Source organism: Rhododendron vialii, chromosome 3a (genome assembly GCF_030253575.1).
Source record: "Rhododendron vialii isolate Sample 1 chromosome 3a, ASM3025357v1".
NCBI lineage: Eukaryota > Viridiplantae > Streptophyta > Magnoliopsida > Ericales > Ericaceae > Rhododendron > Rhododendron vialii.
Genome location: NC_080559.1, coordinates 30,153,750 through 30,174,526, shown reverse-complemented (window position 1 = coordinate 30,174,526; position 20,777 = coordinate 30,153,750). Strand labels below are relative to the sequence as shown.

Here is a 20,777-nt window from a genome sequence, read left to right as displayed (position 1 = left end):
TCTGGGGACGGTTGGTTCATTAGGTACCAAGAAAGATTGCAGCTTATACACCCTGCAGTTTGATTGTCCCATGCATTGTATAACTGAGGGGTTCAATGAGAACTCACCATTATAATTGTACCGATCATCCATACGGTCTGTTAAGATCATTCTCGTTGATCCAATTTTGGTAGGTGGCTAATTGATTCACGTTCTCTTTTAGAACAAAATGATTAGTGATACGCCTATAGGGTTCGGATCGGATCATGGAGGTGGGACTCGTAGTGAGAGCACAATGTGCCAATTGTATACTACGCGAAATTATGACTAAAGACAATTATTTGATTCTCAGTGTCACCTGGTGTCTTAAACTCTTCATTCTATGAGAAAATTTTGGATACAAAGATGAAATAGAATGAGACGAGTGGCACCAGAAGACACCTGGTCACACATCACCAATAGTCCAAAATGAGCACACATAAATTGGACCTGGACGTCTTATCTCACGCGTGGGCGATGGTCCTACTGCTACACTAACATTGATGAGGAGTCGACGAGCATGGGCATCAATGTTATTTGGGGTGGTGACAAGCCTCTAGGGATTTTTTATTATTATGTAATTTGGGGTGGTGACAAGCCTCTAGGGATTTTATTATTATTATTATTATTACAAGTAAATCGCAATCATATCATTTCAAAATGTCAAACTTACGGAGAAATTACATGTCCATATTTAGCAGCTCCTTCCACTTTTAGTGGAAAACATATACTCATAGTAGATACTGTAGAAAGTCATGCATGTATCTTCACTCAAGTTGGCGGAGCCAGAATTTAGATATGAGGATGACATTGTTCGATGGGAGTCCACTACTACTATTTTTCACATATTGTTCGTCGAAATATACAAGAGAAAAGGAAAACGTAAGTTCAAGCATTGTCATGGGCTTTGTTTTTAGTTACGAACGAATGAAGGATTAGGTGAACTACCTTGTGGTCTTTAAAAAAAAACCTACCTTGTGGTCATTAGATTAAAGTCATCAAGATTTTATTTTTGAGATCAGAGCTATTTGTTTTCTAAAATGCTATTTTATCATCATTTGTGTAAAGAATCAGGTTATTCATATACTGATAAGTAGAGGTAGCAAATGAACAGGTTTGGGCGGGTTGAAACAGGTCGTAGATCAAATATGGGCAGATCAAATATGGGTCAAATAGTTAACGTGTTGAAAACGGATCGGGTCAAATATGGGTCAAGTCAAACCCAAACCCGCCGACCCGTTTTCTTCTTCTTCTTTTTTTCTTTTTCTTTCCCTTTTCTCTTCTCCCCCGTCCCCGTTTCCCCCTTCCTTTTCCTTCTTTACTGTCTTTTCCCCGATATGGATTGAAACACGTTCACACAAAAGAGTGGGAATGACACAAGAGTAGAGGTGGCAAATGGACGGGTCTGAGCGGGTTGAAACTTGTTTTGTTTGTTTTGCGTCAAACTTTTGTAGTTTATTGATTCGTCTCAGCGAGAGGAATCGAAAAAGTAAAAAATTATTATCGAAACTCGTGATTTTTTGAATAAAGACAAAATAAGTAAAAATAATAATCTTTTTTTTTTTAAATTCTGAGTTTCAATAAAAAAAATTTACGTTTCCGATTTCTCCCGATGAAACAAATCAATAAGTTACAAAAATTTAAAGAAAAATTAACAAATCCAAAAAAAAATTGAATAAAGACAAAAAAAAAAAAAAATCATTTTGACTTAACAAGCCAAACTCATATTAAAATCCCATATAGAGTACAAACGATTCCCTTGTTTTTGTATCTCTCTCACTTCTGTATCTATATAGTATCCAACAAAATACAGTCCAAGATGGAAGAGAGAGAGACCAGTGAATAAAAATAATGGGATTGAAAATAACGCGAGCAGATTAAAAATAACGGGATTGATGAGAGAGAGAGATCAGTGATTAAAAACAACGCGAGTTTAGTTGTGAAAATCAAAATAACGACTAGTGGGTCTTTTAGTTCCAACCCATATTCAACCCATTTAAATTCATACAAATATGGGTTTATATGTGTTGAACCCATATAAACCTATTATATAATATGGACGGATTGAATTGAGTTATTAGTGGACGGGTTAAAAAATATGGGTTGAAATTGCCAATAATATTTTTTTTAAATGCCAAGCTGGACATACTGTTGTACGTGGCACTTTCACTGGTCCACAACTCAGTTTGCTAGATTCCAACTAATCCAATCCAGGTTAAAAAGTAGTACAACTTGCTAGGTCCAAAACCCACCCCAGTTAAAGCTAGTACAGTACAATATTGGGTAGTACAGTACACAATGGCCTAACTTATTAACTGGAGATTCATTTATTTATATTACTTCCTTTGTTTGTTAGTAATAAGAGAGATTGAGATGAATCCTTTAGTTTCATTTTAAAAGGGAACTTGTTTATGTGAGTGTTGCTATATGTACCGACCACGGGGAGGGAAAACGTACCGACGGCCGCCGGCGGGCCGTCTCCGGCCACCGGACGGCCGATCCGAGCCGTTCAAAAATTCTAAAAAATAAAACCGAGGGGGTCAACGCGGGAATCAAGGGCATCCGAGGTGTTTAGGGTGCTTGATCAAAGCACCCTTTTTTCGTGTATATATGTGTGTGTACATATATACACGAAAAAAGGGTGCTTTGATCAAGCACCCTAAACACCTCGGATGCCCTTGATTCCCGCGTTGACCCCCTCGGTTTTATTTTTTAGAATTTTTGAACGGCTCGGATCGGCCGTCCGGTGGCCGGAGACGGCCCGCCGGCGGCCGTCGGTACGTTTTCTCTCCCCCAATGGTCGGTACTCATAGATTTTTCGCTTGTTTATTACAATAAAAATACCTTTTTTTTCCCCTTACGTGTCACGGTGATGTGATATATTTTTCAAGTATATAAGGATCCGTTTGGTTTGGTTTCTCATTCGCTTTATTGTTGTGTTTGGTAGAAATCTAGCTTGATTCTTCGGTTGCGTATAAGATCACACGTGAAATAAGCAACTTGTGTAGCTTTAGTACCCAATATATTAAAGTTAACCGGAAAAGCAATGGAGTATAAAATATGGGAAATGATTTTGCCACTTCCTTTTTTGTTAACGTCACTCTCCTGCAAGTGTATTTTTGCACCAAAAATACACTTGCAGAGGATTGACGTTAAAAAAAAAAAAGTAACAAAATCAGCAGCCTAAAATATTTACAGGGGTTAATTTATGTTTTAACAAATGTACCTCTCTTCAATTATGGTATACTGTTCTTGGTTCTGCACTTTCTTGTTTTTCTTCCTCCTCACTGTACAAGTAACTTAGCCATATAATACCTCTAGTAACGAAAAAAAAAAACTAAGCAAATGTTATTGCGTCATAACCGATATTATGTTCTATCAAAGAGGGAAATTATTCAAGATGCTTCGCTAAATTCTCAAAATCGCTAAATTCCATTTTTGTGAAGTATATTTGTCGCTATTAATATATCCACGGCTATAAACGTGTAGATACGTGCACATACCCAATCGTGTAGGACAAGAGGTACCTTGTTCGTTCTCCTGATTGGAATGGGGAGCAAAAAGTTTGAAGCATAATTGGAATCACAAATAATGAGCATGTTGAGATTGACATTCCCTAAATGCTTTCCAAAAAGAAAAAGGCTCAAATTGCATAGCCCCATTTCTGGATTCTCAATAAACTAGATTCCAACCAATCAGGGGTTTGATGGCGGAAACTCAAGACCTGGTTAGACGAGGCACAGGAAAGAGTCACCGTAGCCATTTATTGGGGCTAAACATAGTCTTAGGATCATCCACACGTGATGAAACTTTAACTGCCTCAAAATATGTGAGGAAGGTTCCCTTAAGAGAGTGGTGTGCTGCGGCAGGTTCTTATATTCCAAAAAAAAGAAGATAAATTGGGTTCCATGCATTCAGCCAACCAAATGTGCCTTACAACTACAAATAGGGTTTTTACAAACAAAAAGCCATGTCACTACCAATTGGCATTTCACTCCTCTTGTCAATGTCAACTAGTTTAGACACCACTCTCAAGTCTCTAAACCCTTCTCTCTCCTTATGGCTTTTGTCTGGACTCAAAAGAATACAAAAAAAGTGCCTTCAAGTTTGGGCCAAATTAGGGAAACATGGGGGACCCAATATGCCAAAAGCAACTTCAAATTGCACCAGCAATTCGGCTAGAAATGGACAGGGCATTACAAGACAATTCCCACTCCAGCTGTTTTTCTTTTTCAGTTCTTTTCACATCTCTTCTATACGGGTATCTCTCTTTCTGATAATTCAGTATGCGGGCCAGCTTATGTGTAACTCGGCTTATTTTGAGATACCACTCTCACCGTTCACTTGCGGGTATCTCTATTAAAGTTAGAGCAAAACATTATATGGACTGACTCTAAAGGAGTTGATAGCACTTGAATATACAAGTATCCCTCTAAATTCTAGCAACCCAATAAGAGTTTGGTTATCCCTCTAAATTCCAACAACCCGATAGGGGTTGGCTTACGAGAATTCTTGCCCAATCAATTAGGGGGGAAATTTGTAAAATTCAATCACCGATTTAATTGCAAGAACTACACGAAACAGGATTTTGAAGTGAATTACAAGTACATTTACTAGAGATTTGTGATTTTGTTAAAGCCAAACGTTGGAAATTGGTGGAGTTAGGAGCACATCAAAATCGGCAAAAGAAAGAGAAGATTTTATTACCTCGAAACACACGGAGTACAACGAGATAAAGAGAAAAAAACCGAGAAGGGAAAGTCGGCAAGATGCCAACGAAGAACAGCACCAAGCAAAAATAATAGTATCGAGCAAAGACAACCTATACAACTCCACACCTCCCCAAGGAGACAAAATCATTTTCCTAACACAAATTATGTGAATGGGAAAAAGGTTCCAACTGAGAGAAATATGCAAATTAAAAGCTTCCAAAAGTGACCAGATTCACTTCATCAAATATGTCCTTTCCTTCTCTTGAACTCAACCGGGGCGCTTTCACATTTGGCTCTTCTTTTTCTGTACTGGAATGGGAATAAGGACCTTTTCATGAATACGGGATGCTGCAAAGCAACTCTCTGTAGAGTGCTGGAGGACACATCCAGACCGTTCAAAAGTGTTTTTAGCGGTCCGGATTACTAACAAATTTGTTTTCAATTCGGACCAAAGATTGCCGAGATGGACGGTCCTGATGCACCCTACAGGACGCTCTGCAGGGAGCTGCTTTGCAGCATCCCGGGTCCCCTTTTCATATGAGCCAAAATGAGATTCACCACGGTCTCATTTGGCAATATGTACAGTTCATTTTGTAGACATGATTTGCAAATTACCCGAAACAAAAAGTCGGCCTGGTTAGAAATCGAATCATGGTGGTTTTAAGAGCTATGGACGAGCAGACTCTAACCACTCTTAACAAAAATGAGATTCATTCGAATAAACACTGATGCCCGATCAACCTCCAAGATGAAAGGTTCAAATTGTCACATAACATGATAGGATCTTGATTCACACAAGGTATCCTTCATAGGCCTTGTTTGTTGAACCTTATTCAGCTTTAAATCAAATAATCATATATTTTCAATCTGTGTGCGATAAAGGGATCCAAAAATCATTTTGAAAACCACAAGCCCCGAATTTTTTTAAAAAGTATACACAGATTTATGTTTTTTTAATCTTTTACTTCTCGAAAAATAAAATTAACAAAGTTATTTTCCTTTGATTAATCCAAAACAGGTATTTCCCTACCGTCGATAAAATCTGGAAAGGAATAAAATGGCAAAATCATTGCAAACAAAAAGATGTATTAAAAAGGAAAAGAAAAAAACTATCCCCAACTTCCTTTGGTTTCCTATTTAGGATTACTAGGGTGGTGTTAGTACTTATTTTGTCCCATGGGACATCCCCAAAGTGCACATTCCATTATTAGACATGAACCTGCAAAGTAGATGCAGAGCGGCCGATCTGATTGTTCGTATCGATAATTGATGGCTCAAATTTTTTTTGCGGCTCAAATTTGTATGCGCTCAGATTCAATCCAAACCGTCCGTGCCAAAATAAACGGCCGAATTAACCGCTTAACACCGCTTTGCAGGATGCCGCTCCGCAAAATCCCCTATCCTGAAAAAAAGTGGGCATAAACCCAACTCTTTGCTTATTGGGCAGCCCCTTTGAGATTCTTCTCAACCTTTTCACCACTAGCTTTACAGCCAAACTCCCTCCATTGTCCATATTCCTCCCATATATTTCTTTCCAAATTGAAAACTATTTGACCCTCGAATTATTCATTTCTAGCTCTGGGAAGGAACCCCTTAATGGGTTTTACCATTCAATTATAGTATTAATCAAGTGCTCCCCTTTTTTCTCTTGAATAAAACTCGTAGATTCGACTTGTGTTCAAAATATTCATTGAATGCTGAGCGCGAATACATAAATTTGACAACCTACTAAATAAGTTTTTCAAATACGAATAATATACCCACTTTCTCCCTTGCTCTAGTCTGAGATGGGGTTCGATCTGGTGAAGATGTGTAGCAAGGGTGGCTTGGCTTAGCTCCTCTGGGAAATAAGTCTTCAAATACAGCGCGTGACGGATTCCGACAACATCGTCTACCGCTCGAATTTTCTTTTCCTCGTATTTTTTTTTCCGTTTCCTTTTTGTTTTTTCTGTCTCCGTTAGAGATTCATTTCTTCCCTTTGGGGAATTCCCCTCTCATTATTGGGTGATTTACTCCCTTCCGGGGCGTACCCATGGTGGGTTTTTAGAGTTTCCATTTGTGCTCACTGTTTCTGGTTGGAGTTTGTTCACCTTCTCATTGTTTGGCCACCACTATATCTAGATTATATTCGGTTTACTTTGCAGTATGTGATGCTTTGGTCTCGGTGATGTAGGTTTTTGCTATTTTCTCTAGTTCTTCTATGAATTTCCTTTGTAGATGATGTATGGTTTCTGATGTTTAAAAAAAAAAAAATTCTTTTTACCAATGGACAAAACTTAATTAACTCCTATAGATGCAATTTCCACAATAATTTAAAATAGGGTACATATAAACAAAAAAAAAATGATCTTTATATATATAAACAAAATAATCTAGGGAAAGTCTTCAATACACACCCTTTTAAGGTGTGTACCATATGTACCTATTGTGTGCTTCATATTGTGCCACCTCATAAAAAATTACTTGTAGGACCGGTCATTTATAACATTTTATTTCGTATCGTAACTTTTATACTAAAAATTCGTAACTTTTCAACAATATGATTCGTAACTTTTTAGCAATAGATTCGTATTATTTTGGGATTCATAACATTTTGGTGTATTTTAATAAGAGTGCATATGATACACACCCAAATAAAGGGTGTGTATTGTAGCACTTCTCCAAAATTATATTATTCTAACAACCAAATTACTCTGCACAACACATGTCCGCTAAATTTGTCGAAAACGACAAAATGTATGCGTTGGAGAAACGACAAAAAATTTAATGCCTTTTTCTGAATGAGTAAAGCTACAGTTCCCCACCGGGAATCCCGATCGGAATCCTGACGCCTCGCCGGGCCCACTCCGGCCACCGGACGGCTGATCCGAGCCGTCCAAAAATTCTAAAAAAAAAATCCAAGTGGGCCCAGGTGAGAATCAACGGCATCCGACGTGTTTAGGTGGCCCATCCAAACACTCCATTTTTTGTGTGTATATTTGTGTATATATACACAAAAAATGGAGTGTTCGGATCGGCCACCTAAATACGTCGGATGCTGTTAATTCTCTCACGGGCCCACTCGGATTTTTTTTATAGAATTTTTGGACGGCTCGGATCAGCCATCCGGTAGCAGGAATGGGCCCGGTGGGGCGTCGGGATTCCGATCGGGAAAATGGGTCGGGAAGTGTAGACTTTCTGTTTCTGAATCCCAACTTGCACTATGGAGAAGTACAGGCCTCACCACATTCAGGGAGAATTTAAAATACTGTAATTAGTTTTACCAGACCCGCAGCGGATTCTCGGAAGGAGACTCGAAACTCATACAAGGCATAAAAAGACAATAGACAAATCATGAAATTCAAACGGAAGCAAAAGGAGGAGGCGTCGGCACGCTTCGAACTCGCGACCACATGAGAGCCAAATTCAATAATAAGAGTTAACACGTTGCTATCTTGACTGAATATTTTACACACTTGAGAGAGAAAGAGAGAGAGAGAGAGAGGATTTTGAATATAATATATATACTAGATTAAACTTGGCAAATGGCACGAGCACCTACTCACTTAAACTTATCTTGCAATTATCTAGTAATTCCTTTTCAATCCCTCTTGTATTTTATTTAATCCTCATTTCAGCACCACTACCTAAGTGCAATATCAATCACGTTTTTAACCTATAAGGCGCCGCAACAATATTTGCCAATAGAGATTAGAGACAAGAAATTAAATTAATGATTCCTAATTAAATTAATGATTCCTGCTGAAATCCACTCTTCAACTCCAATTCAAACAAAAATTGATTCAGGTTTTGGCAGGCGTTTGTGAATGTTTACCTTTACCCCAAAACCGGATCCTCTGATCTTTTGGAGTAGAACAGTTTTAAACTTGTATGGAATTTAGAAAGAAAGAAAAAAAAACTCTTTATGGAGTACAAACAAAGAAAATAGTGTATCTATTAATCTCATACGATACAACGAGAAAGCGAAGAATGTATGCATGTATAACATGAACCGGAGCGGGAGCTAGCACGAGCGTAAAAGTGTCTTTGAAACACACATCAAAGATTGAGTTAAAATTCGCGAGAGCGTTGATTGATAGCGCGAGCGCAGTTTGAGTTTTGAGAACGAGGAGGACATATCATTTTGAAGAATTATATGACTAAAAATCCATGTTATTAGGAAAGAGAAAGAGAGGGTAGATCCGACCTTTTCACTTTGGCTACCTAACTGACAATAAAATTAAAATAAAGCAAGGGAAAGTCTAAAAAAGATTTGTCATTTACTTAAAATAATACTCCACATCCCCCTTTTGTATGGCCCAGAGTCTTTTTATTACCAAAAAATAAAAGTTTTTTTTTTTTAATATAAATTGCATCGGTCCCCAAGTCAAGTACGAAAACTCCAGGAAGCAAACCAAGTGAAGTTTCCAATCTTGTTAGTATAAAAAACAAAAATAGTACTACTAGAAGTTTTCATGAAGTATTCATATTGTGAAGGCCTTTGGCGACTCCAGGAATATTGTTTCATAGGATCGAAAAATTTTCTCGAGTTTAAATTACATTCAACCGAAGTCTATAATTGTTAAATATAGGTCAATTCAATTTTTAAAAAGGTTTCTTTAAATAATTCAATTCTAAATTAGCTCTTAACCAACAAAAATAATAGCTCTCAAATAATATGCTGGATGATTAAATTGGTCTCAAACAAGTAGATAGGAGAGAAGATATCGATTTTGACGTTACATACTTCTATAGTGTATTAGTATTTTTTAACCCAAAAAATTCTCTCCAATCACAATTGTTCTCATACGCACTTGAAACACTAAATTTAGACTAAGATGCCTTGTTGTAAATTTAGACTAAATTGTTCCCCCTTTTTCCCCTAATCCCCTCCTCCTTCCGGCCCTTTCTACTGTTTCTCACATCTCCGTTCTCAGTTTCGTCCTCTGTTGAACTCGGCGCTTGGACTCCGGCCATGGCCTGTGGGTTTCTCCGTTCGGTTCTTGCGGTGGAGACTCAGATCTGGTAGTTGGTAGTCGGTGAGGGGTTCAAATAAGGTGAGGTGTTTTGGAGTTAGGGTTTTCGACGATTTTTTCGTCTCCTCTACCGGCTGGTTTCCCCCGGATCTGGTGAGGTAGTGGTGGTGGGCAAATAATCTTTTTTTTCCGTTCTTGTTCTGGTTTGGTTTGTGGATGGGTTTCATCGGATAGTCTGCCTAGCGGTTACCAGTCGAGCAGTCCATGGAACCGGAAGGCTGCCTATTTGGGTGATTTCCGTCAAGGGTCGGCTTGCGCTGGCGAAGATGGCTGCAGGTCAGGGGCGAAGGAGGTTTTGGTCTCCGACCGTCGAGCTTCTCTTTTCAGTCGACAAATGTTGGGATTAGATTCTTTTTCGCTTGAGATCTGTTGGTTGTTTTCTGATTACATCTGTTTTCATTGTTTAATGGTTTGTACTGGGATGTCGTTTCGATTTTCTTTCTGCCTAGTCCCGGACGGGATTCTCATGTCGGCACCTAGTGCTGATTTGCTTTTGCAGGGTGTCCGTTAATCTCGGAGTAGGTAGTTTTGGTGCATTCCTGTATTTGCGATGTAATCTTCGCCTTCGGGCTTATGAAATGATATTGACATTTTCAAAAAAAAAAAAAAAAGTCAAAACCTATTTTTTCTTCACACAACTAGTTTTAAGGCGATGAAACTTTCTGCTCTCTTTGTTAACAAAGGTGTTGTTCCCTCTTAAGGATTCAGGTTCGAAACCTCGTAATTAAATGGAGTATCAACTCTTATGGGTCGGTCTACATATACAAGGCATTGCCTTGACTTTAATTAGGCTCTGTGCGAGGAGACGGTTCAGGACCTGTTCCGGAACGTAAAATAAGTACTTATTTTTTAAGAAGACAATTTCAAGCTTGAAAATAATGTGTTTACACAAATAATTTTCCTACCAATATGGATCTTGTTTAATAGACCTCGTCAAAATCTTTAATACGGTGAAAAAAAATTAAAAAATTATTTTTTATTTACATTATTTTTGAATTTGAAAATGTGAAATAAGCTATTTATTTTTTAAGAAAATTTCTGGAACGGGGCTGAGTCCCCAGAAATTTGTTAAAGCGTGCGTAACCGTGCACGAATACCTTGAGTAATATATAAAAAAGAAGAAGCGGTGAAGTGTGAATTGTTTTAACAAAAAGAAATTGCCCAGTACCTTTCAGATTGCACACTAGCTGCGATGGGGTCATCAACAAATTTTAATGGGTTCATTTCTTGACCAACATAATTGTATAGAATAATATTAGTAGTGTTTCCATCTCTTCGCATGGGTCACTTACATGATTATATTAAGAAATGCTTTTGCATATAACAGCTACAAAATCATTATCTACTGGGTTTTATACAATTATTTTACGGACCGGGTAATGATTTTCACACTCTTTTTTCACAGTATTAATTCCATTCTATATAGCATTGGTTTTGCCTGTAAATTATCATTACTACCCTTGCAGGTGCAAAAAAGTCTACACTTAAAAAATATAATATGTAAATTCTACATGCAAAAGGAAAAAAAAGTTGGACAATTATAAAAAAAAAAAAAGAGGTGTGAAAATCAGCTACTCTATTATATTTAGGACAATGATTGGAAAACATGTCTCCACATAGATCTGTTCAAAATAGTGTGTAGATTCCTCATGCATTTTGTATGGTCCACGTAGATTGGACACTCAAGATGTATCATATATATTACAAGTTTGTGTACATATCTATGTTCGCATCATGTGAGCTTGAATTTTTCGAACAGAAGATCCTATCAACTCCTCTTGCGGGACTGGATGGTCCTATCGATGAACTTTGTGAGTCCTTTTCAAGTCCACTTCGATCCTCGAAACCGTTCACTTGTTAGAATTTATCGACTCCATCAAGCAAGGAAAAAATTATGTTCATCACAGAACAACGAATAGGTCTCGCAAGACATTTGTGCTACAAAAAATATGTTCCGATTCAGTGATTTAAATTTTGTTTTTCGTACATAATGCAATGGAACATCCTTAAAAAGATATCAACGGATATCCAATAAATATGATTTTTATCTTGTTTGACGATCTGGCAAATTCTAAGAAGTGATCAATTTTTATCATTGAAATGCATTCGGAGAAAGCCCACATACCAAAATTTGTTTTTCTTACTTTTTGCAAACGCATTTAAAAAATATATCAACCACCATAAGATTAGTATAATTTTTATCGTGGTTGTTAAATTGACAAATTTAAAAATAATACTAATAATTTCGATCACGAGACAGAGCCGTTAAAAAGCCCATAATATCCTTCTATTTTACATGAGCTTTGTTTAGAACCTATGGAAAGGAAAAGAAAAGAAAGGAAAAGAAAATGAAGGAGAAAACAAATTGAGTAGGAGGATATACTATAAGAGTTTTTGCTATAACAAGGATATAAATATTTTCTCGTAAAGTCTAAAGGACATTTTGCCCAGGATTTACAAAAAATCCCTCTCAAGGTTGACCGGTGTTGAAAGTGCCTAAAACCCAGAGTACCCTATGAAAGTGTGTAAAATCTTAGGGTACCCTATGTATAAAAGTGCCTAAAACCATAGAATGTCCTATGAAAGTGCCTAAACCGCTAAAATCCTATCATAGGAAAGTGCACCCTAAAACATTATGAAAGTGCCTAAAACCCTAGGGTACGCATGAAAGTGCAACAAGATCGAAAAATACGAAAAAGACATATTTTGTGTTAGCCAAACAAAACCATTGTCTCATTTAAGACAATTTAAATGAAAAAAGACATTTTTTGTGTTAGTCAAATAAAACCCTTGTCTCATTTAAGACAATTTAAATGAAAAGCAATTTTGTCTTTTCATGGACTCTAAACTCTAAATTATTATTTTTAATAAACTCTACATATCACAGAAATTTAAGCTGAATTAAAGTTTTTATGGGGTTTGTTTCATTTGGACTTTATATTAATATGCTGTTCAATAAAAGGGCCGTTAAAAAAATAAATAAATAAAAGAAAATTTTCTTTTCTTTTTCCTAAGTTCCGAATGGAGCCTAAATTCTGAACTCTCCACCTCAATGGAATTGTAGAGGATTCCGGTCCTTTAATAGTACAGTATTTTACATGAGCCTAATTTCTCTCTCTCTCTCTCTCCACATGACGGCTGTATCTGCTACTCTGCTACTCTTGTTTTTTAGCTGTGCGAGTGTCTATAAAAGGACGACTTCTCCATTGAAGCATCCCTTGATTTCAATCTCTATTCCTAGAGAGAGAGAGAGAGAGAGAGAAGAGATTGGCAAAAGGAATGATGTACGCGGAGACGGGGCTAATGTTCCCTTCCTTCCAGAATTTCTCTCTAGAAGTGAATCAACTCGAAGACTTCTGTCGTTCTCACAAACCCAATCTCCCAATGGTGAGAATTCTCTCTCTCTCTCTCTCTCTCTCTCTCTCTCTCTCTCTCTCTCTCTCTCTCTCTCTATACTTTCTTAATCTGGTTTTGAATTTCATCTGACTCCGTTCTTTCTTTGGTTCTGTTAATTTGGTTGACCGACATTAGTTCGATCAGCTTGAATGCAGAATTTTAAGCTTTGATTTGATTGCTATTGCGTATACAGTTAGGGTTTCTGATTTTCTTCCGATACTGAATTATTGTCTTATTCCGCGGCCGAATTGAATTTGGATACTGAAAGTTCATTTCTTTGGGACTGTTTGACTAAATTTTGCTGGGATAAATTGGGAACAAGATTAAAATGCATAAGTTAATTATTCCGCTTCTGCTAATTTTAGTAAATACACTACAAAAACACCTAGTAACATCTTTAATTTTTTTCCCCCACCAATATAGAAGAAAGGAAAAAGGGAGCAATGGACGGGAAAGAAACAAGTGTGTGTGTGTGTGTGTGTTTTTTTTCCCCCTTTTATATTTGTGTGTATGTAGAAAAAAGTTTCAAGGCAACCGCTGCTCTCTAACATGATATGGGTCCCATGTGTGGCTCCCGTCCCAATGTGAGAGAGATGGCCGTTGTATTGAAAATTTTCTCGTGTATCTTATACTTATTTTTTCTCGTTTTTTTCCCTGCATGTTTTCGAAAACGTAGATAGTTCCGTGTTGTATTATGCTTTTCTGCAACGGAAAAAGTCAAAAAAAGACATGGGTCGGTTTCTCTATCTCAATCCCTAGGGATTTGCCATTAATAGTTCACTTTCCACCCCACTGATTAACGAAAAGCTAAAGCTAATATCACCTTTTATTGCTGTGGCATATGTGTGTGCAATTTCAGGTTGAAAGTTGAAACTGTATAAGAAATAGAGAGATACCCTTAGCAAAACATTCAGTTGATCTCTGTCTTTTTTATTTTTTTAAAGCGGGTGTTTCCCTTGGCAAATAGAAAAGAAGAGACCAATCCCAAAGCCTCCCAACTCTTATGAGAGACTGGCCCCACTAGAGTTGATAGGCGTAGAGGGTTCAGGGTTGCAATAGAGGGAATTAGGGCTAACTGAACAGCATAGGCATCTCAGCCAGTAAATCTTTGGTCAAGTATCTGAATAGCTTTTGGGAGTGCTGCCTTTTGATTCTGATTTCTTGTACAAGTTCTCTTTTGCATCAGATTAGTGGTCATATTTGGGTAGAAAAATGCAGTTACCACTTTTATTGTTCGCTCAACTTTTTGCGCAAAATTTTAACTATAGAGAATATTTAACAATCAACTTTCCTGAATGTTTTCATGATTTTGCTATAATTTTTGTCAGTGTTTCTTGGAACTAGCTTGTTTTCTCTACTCACAATTTCTCTTTAGTCCCTTTTTGGGGCTTCTGTTTCTTTACTTGTTTTACCCTGTTGAGAATATATACAAATAATTACCTTTTCTTTAGAATAGTTGGTCAACCATATGATATTTTATTAGAGCATACAAAAAATAGTAGTTAAAACCTACTGCCTCCCCGATATAGTCCTCCCCCCCATTCTGGTCCCCTTATGGAGGAAGAGAGTCTGACCACGTGAGGAGCATGTTGAAATTATGAATAAATTACCCTTTCTCTTAAAGAATACTAAAAATTATGGTACCATGCTCAGGCTGACAGTTGTCTGTCACTTACTGGAGCGAAACTGGTTTTAGCTCTTGGCTTTTCGTGAACATTTGGGGAAGCAATGACGCCATTAATCTTTTTTTTCTTCTGCTTTTTACCATGGTATCAAATCATTTTAACTCTTCACTGCAGAAATTTACTGCTGTCCCAACCTTCGGGAGTGTTCTGGCTTTAACTTGTGATCTTTCCAGTATAACAACCATTCAATTATAACCAGAAATTTCTGGATTTGACTAAGCTTACAATACATGACTTCAACATCATATTTCTGCTATAATCTTTGGTTTAATTATTGCTGTGCATTGGACTATTCTGTTTTTCCTATATCATTTTTCAAGCATTGTATTAAAAGGTACTCTGATTCAAAACTAAAAGTTTACTCTTCACTGTAAGGATGTGCATGAATGGTTGCACCCTCTTCAATGGTTGACCGGTTTCAATTTGAATAGGTGAGAGAAACTATGTAACATCGTAAAGATTTCTTGCAACCTAGAATTTATAAGTGAAATTTTCTTTACACTCTACAAGCATCTACTGAAGCATGTCTCCTTGAGTCAGAAAGAGAACCAAGATGCCAAGGTTAATTCAACCTAAAAAGTCTCTTCCCCTTCTCAAAAAAAAGAAAAGAAGATACCTAAAAGTCTCGTTGGCAGAGTATTGGGTTATTTGTTGATTGATTGATTCGAGTCATTGACTTCATGTTGATTTCGGAGTGTGGTGAATTTGTTGACAGCTCCCAATCTCACCTTTAAAAACAGTTCTACCATGTCTTGTTTTTCATCCCCTAGATAAATTTAGGGGAGAAATTACTTTACCCCCTTGTTCTTTGTTAACTATGCGCATATCCATTCCGTAGGAAAAAAACATAAGCACACAACTCCTTGTGGTCTTTTGACCGGCAATGTAGAACTGCACCTCCAATTTGAACATAAATTGTGACGGTGCAATCTAGTTCAGAATCATAGAGACTTGTGTGTATATATATGTGCACCTCAAGGAGTTTATATGCACATTGACCATACCAAAGGGGCAGGTAAATTTCATGCTTTCTTTAAATTGACTCTTTTTTTAGCCATCAATCAATGGTTGTCGAAGATGATCTACTATCTGGTAACATATGCCATTTGTCGATATAGACTTCTTGAGAAGGCCAAGTATTTGAAATTTCTGATAGGAGACAGCCTTGAGCTAGTGGATATTGTAAAGCCTAAGCTGCTTATATTATGTTCTATTTTGAGGACAGTGGTTCTTTTACTTATAAATTTCGCTTGTGTTGTTGACATGTTGTCCACAGAAAATTGTGTCCTGTATAAGATTTGTTTCCCTTTGTTTTGTGGAGTTGCGGTGACGGGTCTGAAATTCAAACTTTTTCCATATGGAATTCTATGCATGTATGATATGTAATGGCTAAACTTATTGCATGTACTATTTCATTGCATCATATGCATGTAATTTAGAATATTGTCCTTGAATATTTGCTATGTTCTGTTGAACTTTTTTTATCTAGCAGATGCATGTAAGTTCATCCATGATTTCTCTTTCATCTTTCGTTTCCTTTTCATTTATTTTGAGTAAATATAGCTACTTCTGTTTTAGTTATGAAGATCATTTTTATTCTGGAACTCTTCTTCGATGCTGTCTTGCCTCGTCACAGTGTGCTTTTTCTGCGCTAGTCAAATATTCTGATTGCCTAAACAGAAAGCAAAAACCTGTTTGTGATTGATTCCTAGATAATGCTCGATTTTAAGTGTTCACTTCATTGATTGTCATAGGAATGAGATGCTGCTTTACTTGCTTAAAGTTTTGGGAGCATCATCTATTTAAACTGGAATCTGGAGATGATTTAGTAGTTTTGGAATACTGTCTCTCAACCCAGTTAATTTCTAGTGTCATCCCATTTGTTTTCTAAGTCTATCATTTTGCGTCTTGTCAGGACTGACTGAGCACATGTTATACCTCCGTGCCTCTTGGAATCTGTTAACATTTTGCTTCTATTGCAGGGAAACGTGGTTCATACCTCCACCATATCAGAGTATGACTTGGGGGGAGAAGGGGATCTATTCAAAGCTCCTGAAGCTATTATTGAAGAACCAGCGGTTGGCTTTGATCCCATGACAGCTACCATTTCAATGATGTCGTGCGGGGAAAATATCATATCACCCCAATCACTCAAGGTTGCGGACATTGAATCAATTCAAAGTGAGCAGCTTTTGAGTGAGGTTTTCTATGAATGCAAGAAAGATATCTTGGCAAAAGACGCTATTGAAACACCTCTCTCTGAAATGTTGGATATCAAGATTCCTGTTTTGGGGACTGTTGAAACCCCTATTGCAGAGAACAGGTTGATTGCTCCTGGGTCATTTGCAAAGAGTGTCAGCTTGGAATGTTTAAGCTCAATGGACTGGATGCATGGTTTGTCAGTGAGGCCAGATTTTCTGGATTTTCACGGAATGGACCTTGGTGATGTGTATGGGATGCGGAGGTCGTTCAGTGAAGGTGACATAAAGGTCAATTTAATTTCTCTCTCTCTCTCTCTCTCTCTCTCTCTCTCTCTTGTTGCTTCTTACCTATGTCAATTCTTTCAATTTATATATCTCTGGTTTGTTTTTGATTGGCGCCTACTACTTGGTTTCCTAGGAAATTTGATAGCCTGTTATGGTGGTAAGAGTTTAGGAAATCTGGGAGACTTCATGTCGCTGGCAGGAAGTTCACATCCTAAATGTAGGGCATGTTTCGATGATCAGATTTCCATTGAGGCGATTTGTTATTTCACAGGACGAGTTATTCTACCGGACTAATAGTGAGGGTACTGCCAATACCACGCCCCCATGATATTGTAGATCGTTGTTTTGTGGGATTGTGGTCCAACAGATAATCTTATCCCGCTATCAAAATTGGAAATGCAGTTCCACTGGATTTGTAATCTCATCTCATGTCTAGTCCGCCCAATCAATCAGGCCCATATATGTTGTGTGTAAATATTTCTACGCAGCTAAGCGTGGATATTAGGCGATGTCTAGAAAGTAAGGGCTCACTATAGGGGACTCGTTTTTTCTGTTCATCTGTCATGTCGCATCAGGTCCATGCAATTTATATTCTCAATTGAACCCTAGCCTGTATTTAGTTTTGTGCTAAAGAATACAAACTGAGAAATGTTAAGATGTTTCTGGCCATTTCATCAGGATGGGCTTAGTTTATTGATACTGAGTTTTTTGTGGCAGACTCTTGGTAATGGTCATGTGAGTCTCATCCATTCTCCTTGTGGGCCGCCGCAAATTTTCAGCAACTGCACCACCGAAGACCGCCAGCAAAAGCTTTCCAGATACAGAAACAAGAAGTCTAAGAGGAATTTTGGCAGGAAAATCAAGGTAACTTATAACTAAATGTTCTTTTGCTTCCCCATGTTTTGACTAACGTACCAACGGCCATCACCACGGAAAGGCTCATGACGGGTAGCGGTATGCCTCGACATTCGTGTATTTTGAGATTCGTACGACATCATCCAGTTGAGTTGATAGTGCATTGAGACGGTGGGATAGATATTTTTTTGGGACGGAGGATCCTGTGTGCAGTTTCTTGTGGCCAATATGCTTATGGCGGGTATTACTTCAGTATGCTTGCAGGAAGGCTCTGGCTGATACTCAGCCTAGGATTCGCGGAAGGTTTGCGAAGACAGAAGAATCTGACGTTTCGAAGAATTAATAACTGTCAAACCCTAGCTGTGGAGGAAATGTAGGAATGAAGGAACCAAATGCAAGTGATGAATGAGATTAGCATAGCAGTAATGAAGGCCTGGCAGAAAGTTAGTAGTTTAAAAACAGGTTTTGCGGAAAATAAGACAGGACCCCACCAAAACCTGCAAATTAGTTGGTCTTTTGTGTTCTGTATTAATGTATGTAAATCAAAAATTGTCCAAATGGGGTTGTATATAGTGTTTGTGTAATAAAAGAAGTCAAAAATTGTTGTTTATTTACATCGTATGAACTCCGTATAGCTTGCCATGGTATTCGCCCAGTAACCACAAATCAGGTATGCCGTAACTAACGGTCTGTTTGGAACTTGAGAAAAAGAAAACCTTTGAGGAATGTGTGAAAGAAAATCCATTGTGCTTAATTATTCGTTTTGTTATTTTCCTCTCTGTTTCCTCTCAAACCAAAAAAGAAAAACTAAATTTTCCTTTTTTTCTTTTTCATAGGTTCCAAACAATAGTCCTCTCTCTCTCTCCAATTGTTTTGTTGGGGAATCACTCCCATGTTTCACATGGTCAAAGCGTTTTAGTAGTACTAGCATTCACTTAAAGCTGCCTCTCTCTCTCTCTCTCTCTCTCTCTATACTAGAAAAGCTCAGATCAGGTTAGATTCCTGCAACGTCCAAAGAACTCCCATGACAATCTTGCGAGCAGTAAAAATCTGCATAGCTGTAGGAAGAATCTGCTGGCCCGGTAGATGAACCACTTTTTTTCTTTTCTTTTTTTGCTTTTAGGGAGAAAATAGAGAGCAACATGAAGCAAATCAAGGTCAAGGTCTGGCAAATGTAATTTCTTTTACTTTAAGTGGTAGGCTGTGGAATCTCTCTCTAAACTGGTGGCGGAAGGTACGAAACTCATCACTCTGTAAATTCCATGTAGTATTTGTTGTGCAGAAAATTTGTAGTATTTCCATGAGCCTACCAAACTCGTTAAAGCCCATTTTAGACCGCCGCCGGTGCCGCAGCCACCGCCGCCGGTCACACTCGCATATATCCTCGTTATTGCTATCGGGACACTGAATTTCCTCACCTCATCTCTTTATTAACCCGACTTGAAAGACCCACATGCCGAGAATTGAGCGGAAGAACAATGAGTGATTGTACCTATCTCTAGTCATTTGTGAAGTCTCCCATCATTTTCAAAAGGAACACCCAAATTTGGCACCGTCTTCTTCCAGCCCAAAACCCTTGACTCTCTCGTTTTCAGCCCACAGACCGAAAAGAGAGAAAGAATCATTGGTCAACGATTATAAAAGGACAAAAATTACAAAGACTAGTCGATACAAACAACAAATAAAATAGGGGAAAACTGAAAAAATACACCATTTCATATTCTCTAATAAGGACCCATTTCTCTCTCTCTCTCTCTCTCTCTCTCTCTCTCTCTCTCCTAAGCATGTAACAGCACCCATGGTCTAACAGAAATAGTACCACGTAGCCTACCTAAGGTGCAACAACGGGGTTAGCAGAGACGATGATCTACAGAGTCTGCATGTATGGAGGAGTGAATAATCACCAAAATCTCTCAAATTTAACAAATCAAACTATTTAACAGATCTCAAAAGCCAAACGTGAAAATGGTATACTAGAAAATCACTTTAATCTACTAAACCCATGGTTGCAAGCTGCGATGCTCTTCCACCATATAAATTTGTAAAATCCCGACAAATAATCACTTGTTAATTAAAAATCTACCTAGGCACACACCACGGAAAAAAAAAATCCCAGAATTTTAGCTCTCAATCTCTTTTTCTGGTCCTTGTAAATCTTTTGATTGTCCCACTCACCTCTCTTCTTCCGGACGGTGAGATTGAGAACGGTGAATGTATTTTCTGTCTTCTTTGGTACGTGTCAGGCCGACCCGCTTCTCTCTCTCTTAACACCATTTTTCCCTCGGGTGAGTACTTTAAACACCCATTTTTGGTCAGACAAATTTCTTCTCCTCTCTAGAAATTCCTCCCTAGGCCATCGTCTTCTTGAACTCAACCCAACCCCACCATGTCTGATATCCAAGAACCCACCCACCATGTCTGATATCCAAGAACCCACCCACCATCTCTAGCTCCATTTCCTGCCATGGATCCCCCCAGCATCATCTCAGGGCATCCATCGTTGAAGAAAACCTGTTACAAGGAATCCCTACCAATATATTCATCACAAATTTGTAGGCCAAAAAACAAAGCTCGAGATTCTTAAAAGTGGACCCATTGGGCCAATTAAGG

General features: G+C 37.9%; 1 protein-coding gene across 1 annotated transcript; it reads left to right on the top strand.

Moving 5' to 3' along the window:
• The first annotated feature begins 12,805 nt into the window (after positions 1–12,805).
• Positions 12,806–18,781, top strand: LOC131319796 (uncharacterized). The gene is made up of 4 exons (XM_058350195.1): positions 12,806–13,132; positions 16,809–17,315; positions 18,030–18,176; positions 18,421–18,781. Exons 1-4 carry the CDS (start codon positions 13,025–13,027, stop codon positions 18,508–18,510), a joined length of 852 nt encoding a protein of 283 aa, XP_058206178.1. The 5' UTR covers positions 12,806–13,024; the 3' UTR covers positions 18,511–18,781.
• The last annotated feature ends 1,996 nt before the right edge of the window (positions 18,782–20,777 follow it).

Coding starts and splice junctions, on each gene's coding strand:
- LOC131319796 (XM_058350195.1), top strand. CDS start 13,025: ATGATGTACGCGGAGACGGGGCTAATGTTCCCTTCCTTCCAGAATTTC. Junction 13,133..16,808: donor ACAAACCCAATCTCCCAATG/GTGAGAATTCTC, acceptor CTTCTATTGCAG/GGAAACGTGGTTCATACCTC. Junction 17,316..18,029: donor TCAGTGAAGGTGACATAAAG/GTCAATTTAATT, acceptor TTTTTGTGGCAG/ACTCTTGGTAATGGTCATGT.